At 36.4% G+C, this 18,764-nt stretch overlaps 1 protein-coding gene across 2 annotated transcripts in view; it reads left to right on the top strand.

Annotated features, from left to right (window-relative positions):
* Window positions 1-18,764, top strand: part of tjap1 (tight junction associated protein 1 (peripheral)) — a 168,628-nt gene that overhangs the window by 116,853 nt on the left and 33,011 nt on the right. Inside the window, exons 7-8 of one of the 2 annotated variants that reach the window (XM_073835195.1) lie at window positions 9,517-9,583; window positions 17,756-17,785. In XM_073835195.1, the coding sequence (XP_073691296.1) occupies window positions 9,517-9,583; window positions 17,756-17,785 (97 nt within the window). The remainder of the gene's footprint in view (window positions 1-9,516; window positions 9,584-17,755; window positions 17,786-18,764) is intronic. The other variant, XM_073835197.1, reaches the window with a different exon arrangement.

Raw genomic sequence — 18,764 nt, 5'->3', positions numbered from 1 at the left:
ATCGGGAAAATCATTAAGCCCTAACATTTATCAACAAACCTCTGCAAAATGACAACGGCCTTCCAGTATGAGTCTTGTGTGTTGAGGAAAGAGGTGGATACAGCAGCTTTCTTACTGAAGTTGCAGGCGTAGATGATGGAGAGAGATGAGACGTACCCCTGCAATCCATTTTTAATGATTACGATCAAAGCAGCCAAATTAATGAGCTCTTTGTAGTTATATGAAGCTGGCAGCCATCACTTTAATCCCACTGACCGGCGGCTGTGTAGAGTTGCAGGACCCCTGCTGCAGGCCGCACTACAAAGCACAGCAGGATCGACAACGCAAAGCATGCTGGTCAGACGGACACAGTCCAGGAGAAACGAAGGGACTGCATACTTGCCTAGATAATAACCACATATAAAACATCTGCAAGACCTTCCTTCTTGTCAGTATTTTGAATAATTTTGTTGTCGTGTGAGATTTCAAAGGACAATGCAGTTCTCTTACACGATTCATAAAAAATGTAGCATTTATGGTTCCAATTTCATTTAACGATTGCATTAATGATTCATTTAGTACTTTTTTAGTACTCTCATCGCACTCAATTCAGACCGCAAGTTCATAACTCGAGTAAAACATAATGATTTTTATGTTGTGCTGTAGATTTAGTGGCAGAATAGAAAACAGTATTTTAGTATGGTCCATCAGCAGACATTTGAAGAATCATCAACAGAACCAAACGTTATGAAAACCATTTGTGACCCTGGACCACAAAACCAGTCATGACTCATAAGGGTCAATTTTTTTGAAATTTAGATTTATACCATTGATGTATGGTTTGTTAGGATAGGACAATATTTAGCCGAGATACAACTATTTGAAAATCTGGAATCTGAAGTTGCCAAAAAATCTAATTACTGAGAAAATCGTCTTTAAAGTTGTCCAAATGAAGTTCTTAGTAATGCATATTACTAATCAAAGTTTAAGTTGTTATATATTAACGGTAAGAAATTTACAGCGTATCTTCATGGAGCATGATATTTACTTAATATAGTAATAATTATGGCATAAAAGAAAAATAGTTAATTTTGACCCATACAATGTATTGTTGGCTATTCCTACAAATACACCCGTGCTACTTAAGACTGGTTTTGTGGTCCAGGGTCACATTTGGTTCCATAATTTTAGTTATGTACTCAGTCTGGATCTAATACACCACATCAGTGTTTATTTTAATCAGGTTTTATTTATTTATTTATTTTTTAAATAAAATTTAAGTGGTCAGTCAAAGGTTCATCAGCATTTAAAAAAAATTAAATTAAATTAAGTTAATTAAATTGACTCGGCAAATGTTGTTCTGTTGTGCCATTTAAAAAAATATGTCTGACAGCCTAGTTCTCAGGAAATAAATAAAAAATGTTTAACAGGCAATCAAGCAGCTCTATTGTTTGACAAATGCCTTGTGTTTTTGCCGGCTAATTAAGAACTGCATTTGAGAGGCTTAAGTGGCTGTAATGTGTTACTTTCATTACAGGTAAGGGAGGAGAACGGCAGCGTGAGATTGTGGCTGATTTTAATGAGTGTGAGCTTGCTGCGAGGCTGTTCTATTTGTGTAAGGGTTTAGTGGCACAGTAATGACCAGTTCATCTGTGTAACTTGCCTCTGACATGCAGACAAGTTGTTTTTTTGTGTGTGATCGAAGGTGAAATATAGTATAGGCGACTGCATTTCAGCAACGCATAGATTTTGATGAAAGATTATGCAGAGAAACTTTTTTTTTCTTACGAATATTGTGCACTGATAATGCACAATAAGACCAGGAACGTTTAATCTTTTTATCTTACATGTAATATACCAATAAAAAGCACAACAGGCTTTTCCCCATGTTTTTATTACTTTATTAAAGGTGATATATCATGAAAATCTGACTTTTTCCATGCATAAATACTATAATCGGATCCTTAGTGCATCTACCAACCCAGAAAACGTGAAAAAGAACAAGCCAGTAACTTTGTTTTGGTAAGCCTTTCTCTGCAAGCATGTGAAAAACGAAGGGGATCTTATTATAATAATACTGCCCCTTAATCTTCAAGTTTCCGCTCACAGCGCCGCCATTTTGTTTACTCAAGTGACAATGGTGTCACTGAGTTCTAATGCCATGGCAAAAGATCAAGCAAAGCATGTTAACTGTTCTGTCTTTGGCTGAACAGACAAGCTTAGAACACTATTTATAGTCCCAGCTTCAGAGGAGACAAGAGAGCAGTGGATTTATTGATTTATTTACTGTATATTACGCTGCTGCCACACAGATCTAATATAATTGTGATTTCTTTCCCGGCTGTTTACCTTCACACACATAACTGACTTTTTTTGTGACTCGTGTGTTTTTAAAATAAACTTGTGTATTTGACAGTTTAAGCGCAATAAGACATGAAAGAGACTCACATGCCATGTGGCAACCGCTATTTCAGAGGTTTAAACTATAGGGCTTTAAAACGCATGATAATCAAAACCACACATTGTCTTTTGGTAAAGTATCTGAGGTACACACGAGACAGTGTTATGCTGGAAAAGGGGGCTGGGAGCAGCAGCTCATTTGCATTTAAAGAGACAGCATGTTTCTGCTTCTACTCAAAATAGGCATTTTAATAATGATATAATAAATGATCTGTGGGGTATATTGAGCTGAAACTTCATAGACACATTCTGAGGACACCTGAGACGTCTATTACATCTTGTAGAGGAATAATAGGTCTCCTATAAAATTCTGTAAAACGAAACGACAAATGTTTACTTTCACAGACCGTCACGTATTTATGGGCTTGCAGTTAGCTGTCTCTTACCTGGAGACTTAATCACAAAAAAGTCAGGAAACGACACCCTTGGCCATTCCGTTGGGTCTTTTGTCTAGTCACAGATACTATACGGACAGTCCGACCCAATACAGCTCGGTTTTTCTATGTATCTTGCTCTTTCAAGCAGCAGAAGTGATTCTATATAGGCCATACTGGGTTAACACCATACTTTTCCAGTCAGGAGTAAAGGATTGTTTTGCTAAGGTGATTATTAAAGAACACCTATTATGCAAAACCCACTTTTGCATGGTGTTTGGACATAAATCCACATAAATGTGTTGGCAATGTGTGAACACAGCCACCCTACAATGATAAAAATCCACCCACTCCTTAATTTTTAATCCCCATTAAATCAAATAAGTCTCATTAGGCATGTGGTTATGATTCTTAAAGCAATGTGACATCACATTGTTTAGGCCCCGCCCATGACCGCTGACTGACAGTCCTGCATTGCCATAGTTTCCGCCCTCAGCTAGTTGTCTTTGGTTGTACATTGTCCTTTATTTTCTCCGTGCTCGAGCAGCAGTGTCTTGTAAGCAATCCTGGTGTTCTGTGTTTGGATGTAAGGCTGAACATAAAGGTCTTTATTTTCTCCCAACATCTGAGCCACTGAGGACTGGTGTTGAGCACATTACTTCAAAAAAAATAATTAGTTATAGGGCAAATCCTGCGTTATGGATGTGACATATAAATGCTTAGAGAATGTATATATTACCAATATACCGAACCATCTGTTTATATTTTAATAAACCCTTGTTGATAGTCTAAACATGAGAAAAATATGAGCATATGCACAAGTTTACTATGTTAAAAAAGGGAAATAATAATGCATTATGGATGTGACAAAAAATAACACTGTTTTTGAGATACTACATACTTTGTAGGATTTCTGCTAATTAAAATGCACAAACCAGACACAATAATATCCAACAAATAGAAAAGTGATGGCTCTTCACAGAACATATCATTGTTACTTTATTTTAATTTTGATGTGTATATTTAAATATTTGTAATATGTACTGTTATGGATGTGACAAGCCTGAAAATAGCACTTACCAGACTAAGGAAAATCATGCACTAAACATAAAAAAAATGCTTTAAAAACTTCAAGAGAGCTCTCACATGGGTATTTCAACCACCAAATGTTGACATCTGTGCTGTCAGTATAGTAAAAACTTAATTTTTTTCATGGTAAGGTTGACATTTGCATGGAATTATTCTATATTATCATTATAAAAGTAACTAATTAGCAGGGAAAGTAACTATTGTGTTTTTTTTTCTTTCAAATATGTCATATAACTTGGATGCACCCAATATTAAATATGGTAAATGAATAAAACATTGTACACTAATCTACACTGTTTTAATGTTGGTGCGGGTCAATATGAAAGACACCTTCCAGGGGCTAAATAGCATGTGTGCAACAATGTGCTTTTGTAAAATAAAGAAAATAAACAGGGTGCATTCTCTGCCGTCTCATTATCCGTCGCCTGTCTTCACAGACACGTAAAAAAACAACAACCTGAATCTCCACGAAAATGTGCCTCTTGGACATGAGAAATATGTATAGAAAGCTTGAAATGACTACTTTTAATATTTTAATATTTTCTGATGAAGTAATCCGTATGATACCAATGTGAGCTCCAGTTTTTCCCGTCTAAACTCATCTCTAATGTAATCGCCCACGAACAGCTCTGCTTTTCAAATTATAAACATCCACGTGAGACGTGCGGACATGTAGGTAAACGCCCACATCACCTCCATAAACAAACGTGAACATTCAAGTTCATCTCGGCTACTTTTCATTTCTGGAAGAAGATGCGCTGAGAGAAATAAGTCAGAATTTACCTCAGAAGAAGAATGCAATGTGAAAATTATAGTAACGCCACATTTTATTGTCAGTAACTGTAATGGCGTTGTAATGGGGGAAATGGTAATTACTTTGATTACTTGTCACTGAAAAAAGTAATGCCGTTAGTAACGTTGTTTATTTATAATGCTGTTACTCCCATCACTTATGAGGAAACAGTGGATTACTCGTATTTTTCGAGGTAATGTGCCTCAAAAAACACTAATTTAAATGTTTATGTCTGCGCAAATCGTTTCACTATAGTGCTTAGCTAACGTTTTAACCATAATTGTGTGCGTACGACTTTTATTGGTTAGCCAGCATTGACGTTTTAGAATTTTGTCACAATACACTGGATGGCTTCGCCCATAATGAAATCTCAATCCATATATGTGTATATTAAACCTCAGATACTTTGTCTTTGTCGATTGTCTCTTTCATGCAGCATTTTGGCTTTCAAGATGACTTGTCACTGTAAACGTCACTTCACACTTTGTTCTGAAACAGTGTTATAAGTTCAGCTTTAGATAGCAGATCCGACTGCAGATTCTGATGATTTAATCGCAGGCTCATATCGGCCTGATGTGCCCCTGATGCTCTGAGTGTAGCGCTTTGTGATTGAGTCGGTGTGTAATTTGGCTGCAATCATGCCACTTTATCTCCAATCAGGATGCATCTCTGGCTTATATGCTTTCAGACGGCAGAGAGATTGAATTACCCAGCATTCCCTCCATCAGAAAAAAAAGTGTGGTGCTCACATTTGCTGCTCCATTTCCCTGCCACATCCTAAACCTGCATGCCAGCTCTCCACAGATAATAGCCTAATTGGATTGTAATTGGTTAGTGATTCTGCAGCGTAGGCGTTTGAATGCCATCTCTGATCTGACGCCGTAACGTTGTCACATGCGCTATGGCGATTTGCACCAGGTGCTGATAGCTCTGGAAACCCTTGAATGAAAGGTATTGTGGTAGATGTTTGTTTGTTTACTTAATTACCTGTTTATTCGGTTGCTTCTGAGGCTGTTCAATTGGACCTCGCCCTCCTCTGTGATTCAGAGCGATCATCAAGCAGCAGTAATTATTGCATTCCATCAGCACCGGCCGTCCGCAGCTATGAACTGCAGCTAGAGTTTATGACTGCGCTCGGCGCAAATCACCTCCGCTTGCTAAAATGAATTGATTAAATTCTAATTGTTATGAAGCCAGACAGTGAAACTCCCTTATGATCTGCAGGGCAGCGAAGTGGTATTGATCCACGTGAGGGAAAGAGTGATTGAGATGGAGGTTTGTGCTGTAAAGCGAAAGGCAGAAGTCGGAGATAATGCGGCATGCAGGCGAGATGGTCTTTGTAAGCACAAATTCTGTGTTCGAATCGATGTTTCCTTCTAAGAGTTTTATGAACGGAAGCTTCGGCGCCTCATGCTGAAGCTCATTTTGTGAATTCCGTGTTGTTTCAATGAAGATACAAAATCAAAAGGTGTCGGCCCACGCTTCATTTCTTATGTGTTTTTGGTCTTTAACACTTCTTAACCTTTGAAAAAGTGCCAATAATAGTTCCAATCCCATATGGCTTTCTCTCTTAGCACTAAAGGTTTTTGAAGGACCTCCTAGCTGCTCTTTTTTCATTAACAAAAACTAACAAGTAGCTGCATAAAGGTAACATAATGCCTGTTGACTTCAGTTATATGGAAAAGAGTGACCAGGGTAGTTTTTGGAAACAAAGTCATTTGATGAGAGATTTTCTTTTTTTCTGAAGGAACATGGGACACTGAAGACTGGAGTAATGATGCTGAAAATTCGGCTTTGATCACAGGAATAAATTTTATTTGAAATACTTTTTATTTGTTTTTTTTTTTATTCTTGTTCAAGACATTTCGATAAGAATGGCTGTATATTGTTAATATAGGCTACAGAGTTTCTTTTTTTTTTTACAGTTTCGATTGTTGGTGTGCCTTGTGATTTTTTTTTTTTTCAATTAAAAATGTACCTTGGCTCAAAAAGGTTGAAAAACACTGCTTTAAAGAACCATCTCCTTCTGACCTTTTCATAATCTTAAGAACCTTTTTTCCGCTGAAAGAAGCTTTTGTGAAGAAAGGTTCTTCAGATGTTCTTCAAAGGTTCTTTATGGAACCATTTAGACAAAGAGGTTCTTCTATGGCATCGTGAAGCACGTTTATTTTTAAGAGGGTAGATGGGAACTTTGTAAATCGATTCAGATCAGGACTGTGCGTATCACAAATCATTTGATTTAGATTGAAACAGGTTTGTAAATCAGATGATTCGCAATATGCGATTTCAAGTCCCGATCTAAATCAGTTGATTTGCGAATCATTAGTCAGATCAGGACTTGTCATGCATCATTTGATTTAGATCAGAACTTTAGAGCAAGGATCGCAAATCATTTGATTCGGTTCAGGACTTCGGTGCAGGTTCGCAAATTATATAATTCAGTTCGGGACTTCAAAGCGCGTATAGCGAATCATTTGATTAAGATCAGGACTTTGCGTATCGCAAATCTTTTGATTTAGAGCAAAACATTTTTGTGAAACGTTAATTATTCAAATAAAATAATTATGTGATTTGAAGTCCTGATCGAAGTCAGTTGATTTAGATCAGAACTTTGCAGCACAGATTGCGAATCATTTGATTTAGATCTGGACTTTGGTGCGGGTTTGCAAATCATTTGATTCAGTTCAGGACTTCAAATTGTATATTGCAAATCATTTGATATAGATTGGAGCTTTGCGTATCGGGAATCATTTGATTTAGATCAGGACTTTGCGTATTGCAAACATTTGATAAACATTAAAACCTTAAAAGGTTTGTGAATCATTTCACTAAGTGAATGATTCAAATCAAATGAATATGCGTTTTGAAGTCCTGATGTAAGTCACTTGATTAAGATCAGAACTTTGCAGCACAGATTGCAAATCATTTTGATTTTGATGTGGACTTTAGTGCAGGTTCACAAATCATTTGATTCAGTTTAGGACTTCAAATCACGTATCGTGAATCATTTGATTCAGATCGAGACTTTGCATATCGCAAATCATTTTACTTAGGTTTGTGAATCATTTCACGAATTGAATGACTCAAATCAAACGCAATTTGAAATCTCGATCTAAGTCAGTTGATTTGCGAATCATTATTTAGACTTCAGACCATGGACCGCTTATCATTTGATGTAGTTTTAAACTTTGGAGTGCAGATCGTGAATCATTTGATTCAAATCAGGATTTCGGTGTGGGTTCTCAAATCATTTCATTCAGTTCGGGATGTCAGAGCGGTGGTTTGTTTTAGAAGAGGATTTCGGAGCGGTTTTGAGAATCTTTTTATCTGGATTTTTTTTTTAAACAGTAGAAAACATCAGACAAATTAAGGAAGCAAAAAGTATACACAAATGCAAATACCTGAAGAAAATGAATGCTGGTTTTACTATAGTAAAAGTGTAGTATACTTTGTAATACTTTATTAGTAACTTTCACTAGTAGCATTTATTAGTAGCATGTGCTTTACTTTTTTTGCCATTTTGTTTTATTAGTCTATATATTTTTTATCTATTTATCTTTTTTTGAAAGAGAAGACATTGTTTGATAAGTGAGATCTGAGATTTCCTTGAAAATTAAAAAAAGTAGTGCTTGAAAAGTCCTTGAAAGTTCTGGAATTTTGATAAAATGAATGCAGCCTTGATGAGCATAACAGTATATTACTTTAAAGGTTGTATCAGCGATTTCTAGCCTAAAACATAAAGTGTCAATTTCAGCTGACCTTTCTTCACGATCCGCTTGCTGCCTTTCCCATAAATTGTCTGTGAAAAAACCGCGTCTCTCTGGTCAGCCTAGGGTCCGAGATATGCCAAAAAAACAATCGGCGCTGTCAACACACCACAGATAACCAAACAGTGTTCCAACCAATCAGCGTCAGGGGTTTGGTGTTGTGGACTTTCCTACTGGTGCAGGGATGTGAGGGAGGCGGAGCGAAAGTCCACAACACCAAACCCCTGACGCTGATTGGTTGGAACACTGTTTGTTTATGTGTGGAAAGGTTGGTAGTGCCGATTGTTTTTTTGGCATATCTCGGACCCTAGGCTGACCAGAGAGACGCGGTTTTTTCACAGACAATTTATGGGGCAGGCAGCGTGCGGATTGTGATGAAAGGTCAGCTGAATTTGACACTTTATGTTTCAGGCTAGAAATCGCTGATACAACCTTTAAGTTATGCATATTCTTAAATTTCTGATGTAAAACAAGCTAAATGTACTTTTTAGCATTCTATTTATGCCAGGTAGGCTACCATTAAATGATATGGATTGAAAGTACTAAAATGGGGGTAAAAAAAGAATGCCTTGTCTTATTTTCCAGTATTTTTCTTGCAAAACAAAATCTGCCAGTATTTTGTTCAAAAGGAGGATAAGCTTAATGGCTTTCTGTGATGAAAATGTCTTTAAGTGCCTCTCCTTTTCCACTTCTGGCTTATTCTGTAATCTGCGTTGGCGTTGTGACCGCTTGAGGATTTGATGACTTTAACATCAGACACACTCTCTTAAAAATCTGTGTTTGAAATATAAGATCTTATTATTGGAATAACTTGTGAATTTGTGAGTTTCTTCATCTGCCATTCTGCCGCCTTCAGCTGAGACGAGCTCTGACAGGATGCAGTAGCATTTCCAAGCACAGCACAGAAATCCTCCACTGTTTCCTGCATTGTTTGATGTCAATGACCATATGCCCATCTCAATCCCACACCGCACCAGGATGTATCATATAACATCTGGAAATAGCTTTATACCCTGACAGTGACGTCCATTTGTTTTGTTTCCCCCCCCCGCAGACTGCAGAACAGCTACACGGCGTCTCAGAGAGCTAATCAAGACCTGGAGGAGAAACTTCACGCCCTGGTAACCTTTACACTTCTCTTCACTTTCCTTTCTAAACTCCTTTATCTTAAACACTGATGTCTTTAATTGCCGTTTAATTGTTCTGTGTGCTCTACCGACGCCACTCTCAGTCAGTTCGTCACAAGTGTTATGAACTGTAATTGAGGAGCCTTTTGCTTTGCTTCATTCCCCTGGGACTAACAAACAAGTAACAGTATTCCTCATGCCGCTCATGCGTGCTGGAAGTTAATTTTCCACTGGGAAAATTGTTGTTGGAAGACAAGCAACTGTGATTGTGTTGCTTCGATTCACTCTTGAGATAAAAATGCCATTGTTTTTGCGTTGCGTTTCTGAATAGTTGAAATTCTGCTACAAGCCAACTGTGAGTTTTGTTTGCTCGCCAAGTGTAAAGCCAAATCTGACTCGCTTTTGGCTCTTTCTGGATGTTCATTTTGGACCCTGCCTTCATAGATGCGCCGTTATGGGCGAATAATCATGCAATAGACGATCATAGTCACTTTCCATTGCTTGTCTTGTCATGATTTTCCTATAAACTTCATCTGTTGTCAATCTTGCGAGACAAAACTCTGAGAACTTTTACAAATAACGTAAAGTTCCCCATAAATGAAATTCTGTCATAAATATTCACCCTCGTGTCGTTCCAAACCTGTAAGACCTTCGTTCATCTTCAAAACACAGGTATTTAAACAAGATATTTTAGATGAAATCTAAGAACTTTTTGACCCTGCGTAAATGGCAATGCAACTGGAATGCTCCCAGACCCAGAATGTAGTAAGAACATTGTTAAAGTAGTCCATGTGACGTCAGAATTTCACGTCAACAAAATATCATGTCACGATTTTTTTTATAGAAATATCACAGTTCACGATTTTATCACAATTCTTTGTCACGTTGGTTGTACTATTTAAGTTGTCTGAGCAGTACAGCCAAACTAAATTCCTTATTTTAGAAACAAAGCACCAATGTAACAAAATATAAAATGTCAGATATTTAAGCCAAAGTAGGGCAAACATAAAAATCTTTGTCATTATTTTATCTTTGTTATTAAAAATAAGAACAAAGATAGGCTACATGTTACAAATACACATAACATACAAATAAAACAAACAGTGCTTTAATTTTCAGGTACAGAGATGTATTTAGCAGTAGCGTTCAAGAAATTGAATTAACAAATATAAAAATAAAACAAGAGCAGTGAGTGATTTTTCTTTGTGTTTTGTTTTATTAGCGTACAGTCGCCCAAAAATGACAATTCTGTCATTTACTCACTCTCAAGGTTTTTTTTTTATTAAAAGCATAAAACATGTTGAACATGAAGCTTATTTTGAATAATGTGGGTAACCAAACAGTTGCTGGCCCCCCATGGTATTATATTTATTTTTATTAAGTGCTACTGTTATCCACATTCTTCAAAATATCTTTTTTGTGTTCAGCACCAGAAAAAAAATAAATAAATAGAGGTTTGGGACAACATGTAAGTGACTTAATTTTTGGTTGAACTGTCCTTTAATGACAATCGTCAGCATGTTTAGTTCTGTCGCTTTAAGAGGCGCCAGTCCGTTTTTCTCTCAACTGTTTACTTTCACTTTAAACATAACCAATTGTGTTTATATGTAATCCTTGTATGTTTTTGACAGTATTAGTGAATTAGACGCCACAGATATCTTAGTCCGGTAATCAAACGCTGATAGGCTTTTAGTGTGCGGACGAAATAACGTTTTACCGGCAAGGCTTTGAAGCACATGCAAGTAATGTATATAATTGCAGTGTCCCGTGAGTGAATGTATGTCGTATTGTACAGTTTATTGAGACGGAGGCACACTGTAGCACGATACTGCGATATTTATTCAAAAGCAGATCGTGGAGACATTTTAATCATCCACGATCAAAAATCGTCATATCGAACACCTCTACTCTAACATATAATGCACTACTATGCTATACATCCATCAGACAGAATGCTGTTTTTTTCTTCAAGGATTTGTTCACCTAAAAGTGAATGAAAAGAATTTGAAATCATCATTTACTAACCCTTTTGTTGTTTCAAACCTGACTACTGTGGAAGACAAGGGCATTTGTAATGATGGTTGAGCTGATATAGATCACAGAATTTAAAGTAACGATAAAATCAAAATCTGTTTTATTTTATTTTTTTTGTATAGAATTTTTTTTTTTTTAATTCATGTGCCCTTGTAATCTCAGGGTTCGTACAAGGTGCTTAAAGTGCTTGAAGTACTTGTTTTTGACTTTTTGGGAAACCCTTAAAAATAACAATATTCCTTTAGAGGGGCTTGAAAAGTGATTGAATTATTAAAAGACAATGTATCTATGAAATAAGTGTTTAATTTTGTCAATAAGCAGCACATATCTTTTCACGCAAAATCCACGCAATTCAAAAAACATTACACTTTTTTCCCCCGCTTATTTCAGTTAGTGTCATAAAACTAGCGAGCTAAGCCAGTAGAAGCACTAACAATGTTGTATAAACATGGCTGGAGACGCAAAAAGAGGAACAGATGAACCGAAACAATTGAGTTGTTTACACTGGATCCGCTCTGGTTGATTTAAACTTGTGACTGTCCTCATTAATTTTAGGCGATTCACTAGCACTGGGACTTTGCGTATCGCAAATCATTTGATTTAGATTGAAACTGGTTCATGAATCATTTCCCAAATTGAATGATTCAAATATTATTATTCGCGATGCGTGATTTGAAGTCCCAATTTAAATCAAATGATTCGCAAATCATTATTCAGATCAGGACTCCGGAGCGGGTTCGCGAATCATTTGACTTAGATCGGGACTTCAAATCGTGTGTTGGGAATCATTTGATTTAGATTGAAGCTGGTTTGTGAATCATTTCTCAAATTGAATGATTCAAATCAAATGATTGGCGATGCATGATTTGAAGTCCCAATTTAAATCAAATGATTCACAAATCATTATTCAGATCAGGACTCCGGAGCAGGGTCACGAATCATTTGACTTAGATGAGGACTTCAAATCATGTATTGGGAATCAGATCAGAATTTTGGAGCAGGTTTGTAATCAAGTATACACAAATACAGATCCCTTAAGAAAATTAACTGTGGTTTTACTATAGTAAGTGTAGTATACTTCGTAGTAATACTTTGCATGTGCTTCACTTTTTGTTTTATTAGAATATTTTTATCTATTTGTCTTTTTTCAGAATGTGCAAGTGAAGACATTGTTTGATGAGTGAGATCTCTGATTGAAGTCCTTAAAAAAATTAAGTAGTGCTTGAAAAGTTAAGTTCTGGAATTTCATTTTACAGCATCTGTATGAACTCTGTAATCTTTAATATCTCTATCAAAATAAAAGTCCTGCCTCTTACCAAATATCCCAAATACTTTTGCCAAATATTGGCTCATATGTCAGCCTTGGTAATATATCCATCTACCACTAACTTATGACCTTATGAATAATAATGTACTAATCTTTTCAATGCATTAGACTTGAAAGTGCTTATTCAAATTCTACCTCAAGCCGAAAAAAGTCATTTATACCACTTTTTTGGTATTTTGGAGCTTTGCAGTCCTTCATTTACATGAATTTTAAAAGAGTGACGAGGATTTTCATTGAAAATTCACCTTTTATGTTGCACAGAAAAGAAAGCCGGTTTGGAATGACATGGGGGTGTTTTTTTTTAGGTGAACTGCCCCTTTAAGTGGATCAAAGATTTTCAAGCATTGATGTTGAATGTATTAATTTTTTCAAGACACAGGCTATAAAACGTTTCTGCAGGAAAAGACCCATGATACTTCAGTGTTGCCGTGCTGTCATTCATTCGCCACTCTAGTACTGTTTAAAATTCACTCACAAGAAATCAAAGCAGATTCCGCTCGCTTTTAAAATGATTGATTTGCCATTGATGTTTTTCCATTCAAAAACAGAACAAATGCAGAGTGCCCCGAATGACCACTCTGGTTGTGGTCAAAATTGTCACGGTTAAGGCCGTGCTGATGGATCAGTCAGGCGTCTTGGTAGCAGACAGAACTCGGCATGTTTTGCATGCTTATTTTTTCATAAAAGCCGTTGAGATGAAAATTTTCTACGCTTTAGTGCTCAAACAAAGACAAAGTAATTGTCTGAGAACAATCGAGAGGGAAAAAAACGAGCAACATCAAAAGCTAAAGATTGAATAAATGCACAAATTTGTCCCTAAGCCTCTTTTTCTTTACCGAGTATAAATCAATTCCCACTGGATCTTCTAATACATCATCATAACTGTCACAGACTGCAGTCGTCCTCCAACGACGTTATTCAATTAGGACGAATGCGTTTTAAAGATGATTTGAATGTGATTGTGCATCACAGAAACCATGCATCCTGTGTTCACTGTGATGCATTCATTTAATATCTTTGGAAACTGCTTGGTTGTTGTAATAAATTGTTAAAGAATCCCATGTTTTATTAAAGCCAATATGAATCTAAATTTCCCCCCGACTCTGCCTTTTTCCAGTTTCGCTCAAATGAAAATTTAATCAAACATGCATCTATAATAAGTTATTTTAGGAATCTTTTATCACTCTTAGGTGGTCTGCAAAATTATCTCTAGAGTAATTTAGCATGACTGGAAAACAGTCAGAAGGAGAGCCGCTCGCTCTTAATCACGCCTGATGACTCCATGCGTGTATAAGGACAGCATTAGTTCTCGATGATTTATGTTCATTTTCAATTAAATCCCAGCGGTGCTTTAGTTCTGCATGGTGAGATCTCATATCCATGACCTCTGCGCAAAGCTTTGCCAATCACAGGTGAAACAGGTGGCATTCTGCTCGGTAATCTCTCGTCGCGGACACAGGGATTATTCCGGCCGACCTGTTTTACCTCGTAAAGGGCCCATCATTTCTTACCGAAGGTGCTTTCAGGACACGAGCTCACTCAGAGTGCTGGTTTTGCAACGCAATTTCAGAAAGAGCATTATAAAACAATCTATTTCTGTTTGCTGGTTGGTTAATACAGCATTATTAAGCATAGAGAGAGAATTTTCTCTATGATTGAACTTTTTCACACTTTGTTTTTGTACTTTTGCAAAGATCAGGGTTCGTAAAAGGTGCTAGAAGTGCTTGAATTTTACATACTTAAAGGGATAGTTCACCCAAAAATGAAAATTTTATGTTTATCTGCTTACCCCCAGGGCATCCAAGATGTAGGTGACTTTGTTTCTTCAGCAGAACACAAACGAAGATTTATAACGAAAACCGGTGCAGTCTGTCAGCCAAATAATGGCAGTGGATGGGCACCAGACCTTTAAAAGTAAACAAAAACATGCACAGACAAATCCAAATTACACGCTGCGGCTCGTGACGATACATTGATGTCCTAAGACACGAAACGATCGTTTTTTGCAAAAAACTGAACAGTATTTCATTTTTTACCTTTGATACACAGCAATGTCCATCTGTCCTGAGCATGAGCTCATCATCCGGCTCGTCACATGTGAACGCACTCTGGCGTAGAATACGCAAACACCGGAAGGGGAAATTGGTGAAAAGTCCTGGATGAATTTGTGCAAGCAAAAGTAATCTTTTAGCTTTAAATGGGTTTGAACAATCAGGATAAGCGCAAGTAATTACCATTTTGAATAGCCGCTATACCCACAATCTCTGTGCACTGTGTAAACAATGAGTGTCGTATTCATGCGACGGATCACTTCCGGCGTTTGCGTATTCTACGACAGAGTGCGTTCACATGTAACGAGCCGGATGCTAAACTCGTGCTCATGACAGATGGACGTGGCTGTTTATCAAAGGTAAAAAATGACATAAATACTGTTCAGTTTCTCACAAAAAATGATCGTTTCGTGTCTTAGGACATCAATGTATCGTCACGAGCCGCAGGGTGTAATTTGGATTTGTCTGTGCATGTTTTTGTTTACTTTTAAAGGTCTGGTGCCCATCCACTCACATTATTTGGCTGACAGACTGCACCGGTTTTCGTTAAAAATCTTCGTTTGTGTTCTGCTGAGGAAACAAAGTCACCTACATCTTGGATGCCCTGGGGGTAAGCAGATAAACATCACATTTTCATTTTTGGGTGAACCATACCTTTAAGGCTTAGAAACCCCTTTAAATTAGCAATATTCCTGAGGAGCTACTTGAAAGTGCGTGAATTATAAAAAGACAAAAAAAAATTTTTCCAATATGCACAGAGCTTTTCATGCAATTTCAAAAACATACTTTTTTTTCGCTTATTTGAGTTAATGTCATAAAACTAGCGAGATAAGCCAGTAGAAGTACTGACAATGTTAAACATGGCTGAAGATGCGAAAAGAGGAACGGATGAGCCAAATTGAGTCATTTACACTGGATCCGCTCCGACTGATTCAAACTCGTCACTTTGATCAATTATTTTAAGCGATTCACCAGCAAAAGCCAGATTAAATTAAAAGAGCTAATCATTTTCGAATTTCGACATGGCTTGTAATGATTTTAAAGGGGTCATATGATGCAGTTTCTTGCTTTCCTTTGTCTTTGGAGTGTTACAAGCTGTTTGTGCATAGATAAGATCTGTAAACTTGCAAAGCTTAAAGTCTCAAAACCAAAGAGATATTTATTATAAAAGTTAAGACTAAGCCACACCTCCCTAAAACGTGTGTATTATTGTGAATTATTTGATTCAGATTGGGACTTTGGAGCAGGTTCACAAATCATTGACTTAGATTGGGACTTCAAATCATGTATCACAAATCCTTTCATTTAGATCATAACTTCACATATCGTGAATCATTTGATTTAGAGCACAATGGGTTTGTGAATCATTTCACAAATTGAATGATTCAAATCAAATGATTCGCAAATCATTATTCAGATTGGGACTTCAGAGCGCATGGATCATGAATACGACACAGCTGCTGACCAATCAGAATTGAGGAATGGAACTAACCGTTTTATAATTTGTAATACTTTGCATGTGATTCATTTTATTTTTGCCATTTCGTTTTATTAGTGTGTTTTAGTATCTTTTTTTTATTTATTTTTTTTAGAATTTTAAAGAGAAGAAATTGTTTAATAAGTGTTTGAACAGATGTTCTGGAATGTCATTTTAGTTGCTGGAGTTGCTCAATATTCACAATATAGCAGCATAGTTATAGTCTGATACCTTGTTGCTTCAGTTTCACAAGTGTATTTTAGTATAGGATTATTTTTTTTTAATAATGTGAATTATATTTTATTTTTATATTTTCGTGTTTTATTTTAGTTTATTTTAATCCTGTCTTAGGCTAAGTCCTGTCTGTAAAACCGGGCAAATACAGTTCACAGGATAATAATTTTTAAAGGAGACGTCGGATGCAAAATTCACTTTTACATGTTGTTTGCATATAAATGTGTCTTAGGAGTGTGTGGACAAAACCACCCTACAATCATAAAAATTGAATCCATTCACTCATCCCTAAAAAACCTAAACAATCTCACTTATCAAGCCGTTTTAATTTTCTGATCAGTATTCTGTCATATTGCTCAAGCCCCGCCCACAACCACTGATGTACTGTCCCGTATCAGCATATTTTCACACTGTATGCAGTCCGCCATTATCTCCGCACTCAAGCAGTTTTGTAATCGTATGTAAAAGTGAACATAAGAGTCTTCATTTTCTCTGTACATCAGAGCCACTGAGAACGCAGTGGATTGATAGCATTTGTATATAATGGTAGCTCGCAACTGAATACACAAAAAACGTAAGAGAGGGGCAGGGCAAGCAGTAGCTCATTATCATTTAAAGAGACATGCACCAACACGGGTGAACAGCTGTGAACAGAGCTGTTTTTGACAGGGTAAAAAGGGTGTTGTTTTACACGACCATTTATGACTTTTAACCAAAGTATGTTGTAGACATTACATGAAGACTCAAAAGAATCATACAGACTTGTGGAAAATGTATCCGATGTCCCCTTTAACTAATGGCAAAGTGGTCTAGAAGTGTGTCAATATACTATCTTTCTGCTCTCTTTCTTTCTTGTCTCTACTTGTCTTTCTCTCATTTGCATTGTTTAATACTTGCAGATATAAAGCTTAATGAAAATATAAGAATAAGCGCTAAAATTAAATCTTTCTCTTTGTTTCTTTCTTCTCCCTTTCCCCTCATGCTGCGTTGTGACTTGGGTATTTCACCATCTTCATCACCATCATCATCGTCATCTTCATCAGGCTGCCATCAGTCAAACTTGGGTCTACGCAGTTGCGTTCTCATTCTCTTTCTATTCATCCTTTTCCTTCTGTCTGTCTCTGCTCTCCTAATAAGTATCGCTGTGGATATCATTCCCATGAGTCATTGCATTTCCTTCCCTGTCTCCTTTCCTCTCTTCCTGCAGTAGATGGCTGGATATAGCTGTGGCCATGCCCGTGTCTGTGCATGTGAACAGGGGGATTCTGGGATAGATGTCATAGACTGCAGTCCAAATGTTTAACACAGTGGTTAAAATGCACAGCACAACTTTGCAAGCACTGTAAGAAACGAAAATATACCAGAATATGAGTAAATTAAAAATGATATTTTACAGCATTTAAAGCCACTGCAAGATAGGACTCTGATTCTGAGTGAAAGTGAGCAATGAAATCTTTTCTGTAAGGTCTTTTAGTGAAGTGTTCTGTAACAGTTATTTTTTTCTGGACTTTAACAATATAATAATTGTATTTATTATTATTTCTAACAGTAATTGGGCTCTGAAAATGTTTATTATTTTAATTTTTAAGAAATTCTTTGTCTGTTTAAATTTTTCAGAATTTTTCAGATTTAATGCAAATATGTTATAAACATAGTGGTAATCAAATAATGGCATAAAACAGTATGATTTAAATTTTTTGGCGAACAAAGTGCTATTGCTGTTAATATTAAAACATGAAACAGCGAAGTTATGTTAAAATGGTGTTTCTCTTTTTAATATAATTTATATTATTTTGTTTAATAATATTATTACTTTGAGAAGTGCATTCCTCTGTAAAACAGTAATATGCTATATTTCTGTCTCAATTTTTTCCAATTTAAACCAATTAGTTTTTATTTTGATGGGTTGTTGTGAAGACCTTTGAGTTTCAGCCATGTTGAAATATGAAACTATTGATTACAATATATAAAAACAATATTTATTACAAAATACTCAAACTAGGGCTGTCAAATGATTAAACGCAATTAATTGCATCCAAAATAAAAGTTTGT

This window comes from Garra rufa, chromosome 2 (assembly GCF_049309525.1).
Source record: "Garra rufa chromosome 2, GarRuf1.0, whole genome shotgun sequence".
In the NCBI taxonomy this organism is placed as follows: domain Eukaryota; kingdom Metazoa; phylum Chordata; class Actinopteri; order Cypriniformes; family Cyprinidae; genus Garra; species Garra rufa.
Note: the sequence above shows the minus strand (reverse complement) of the source record. Positions and strands in the feature narration are given on the sequence as shown.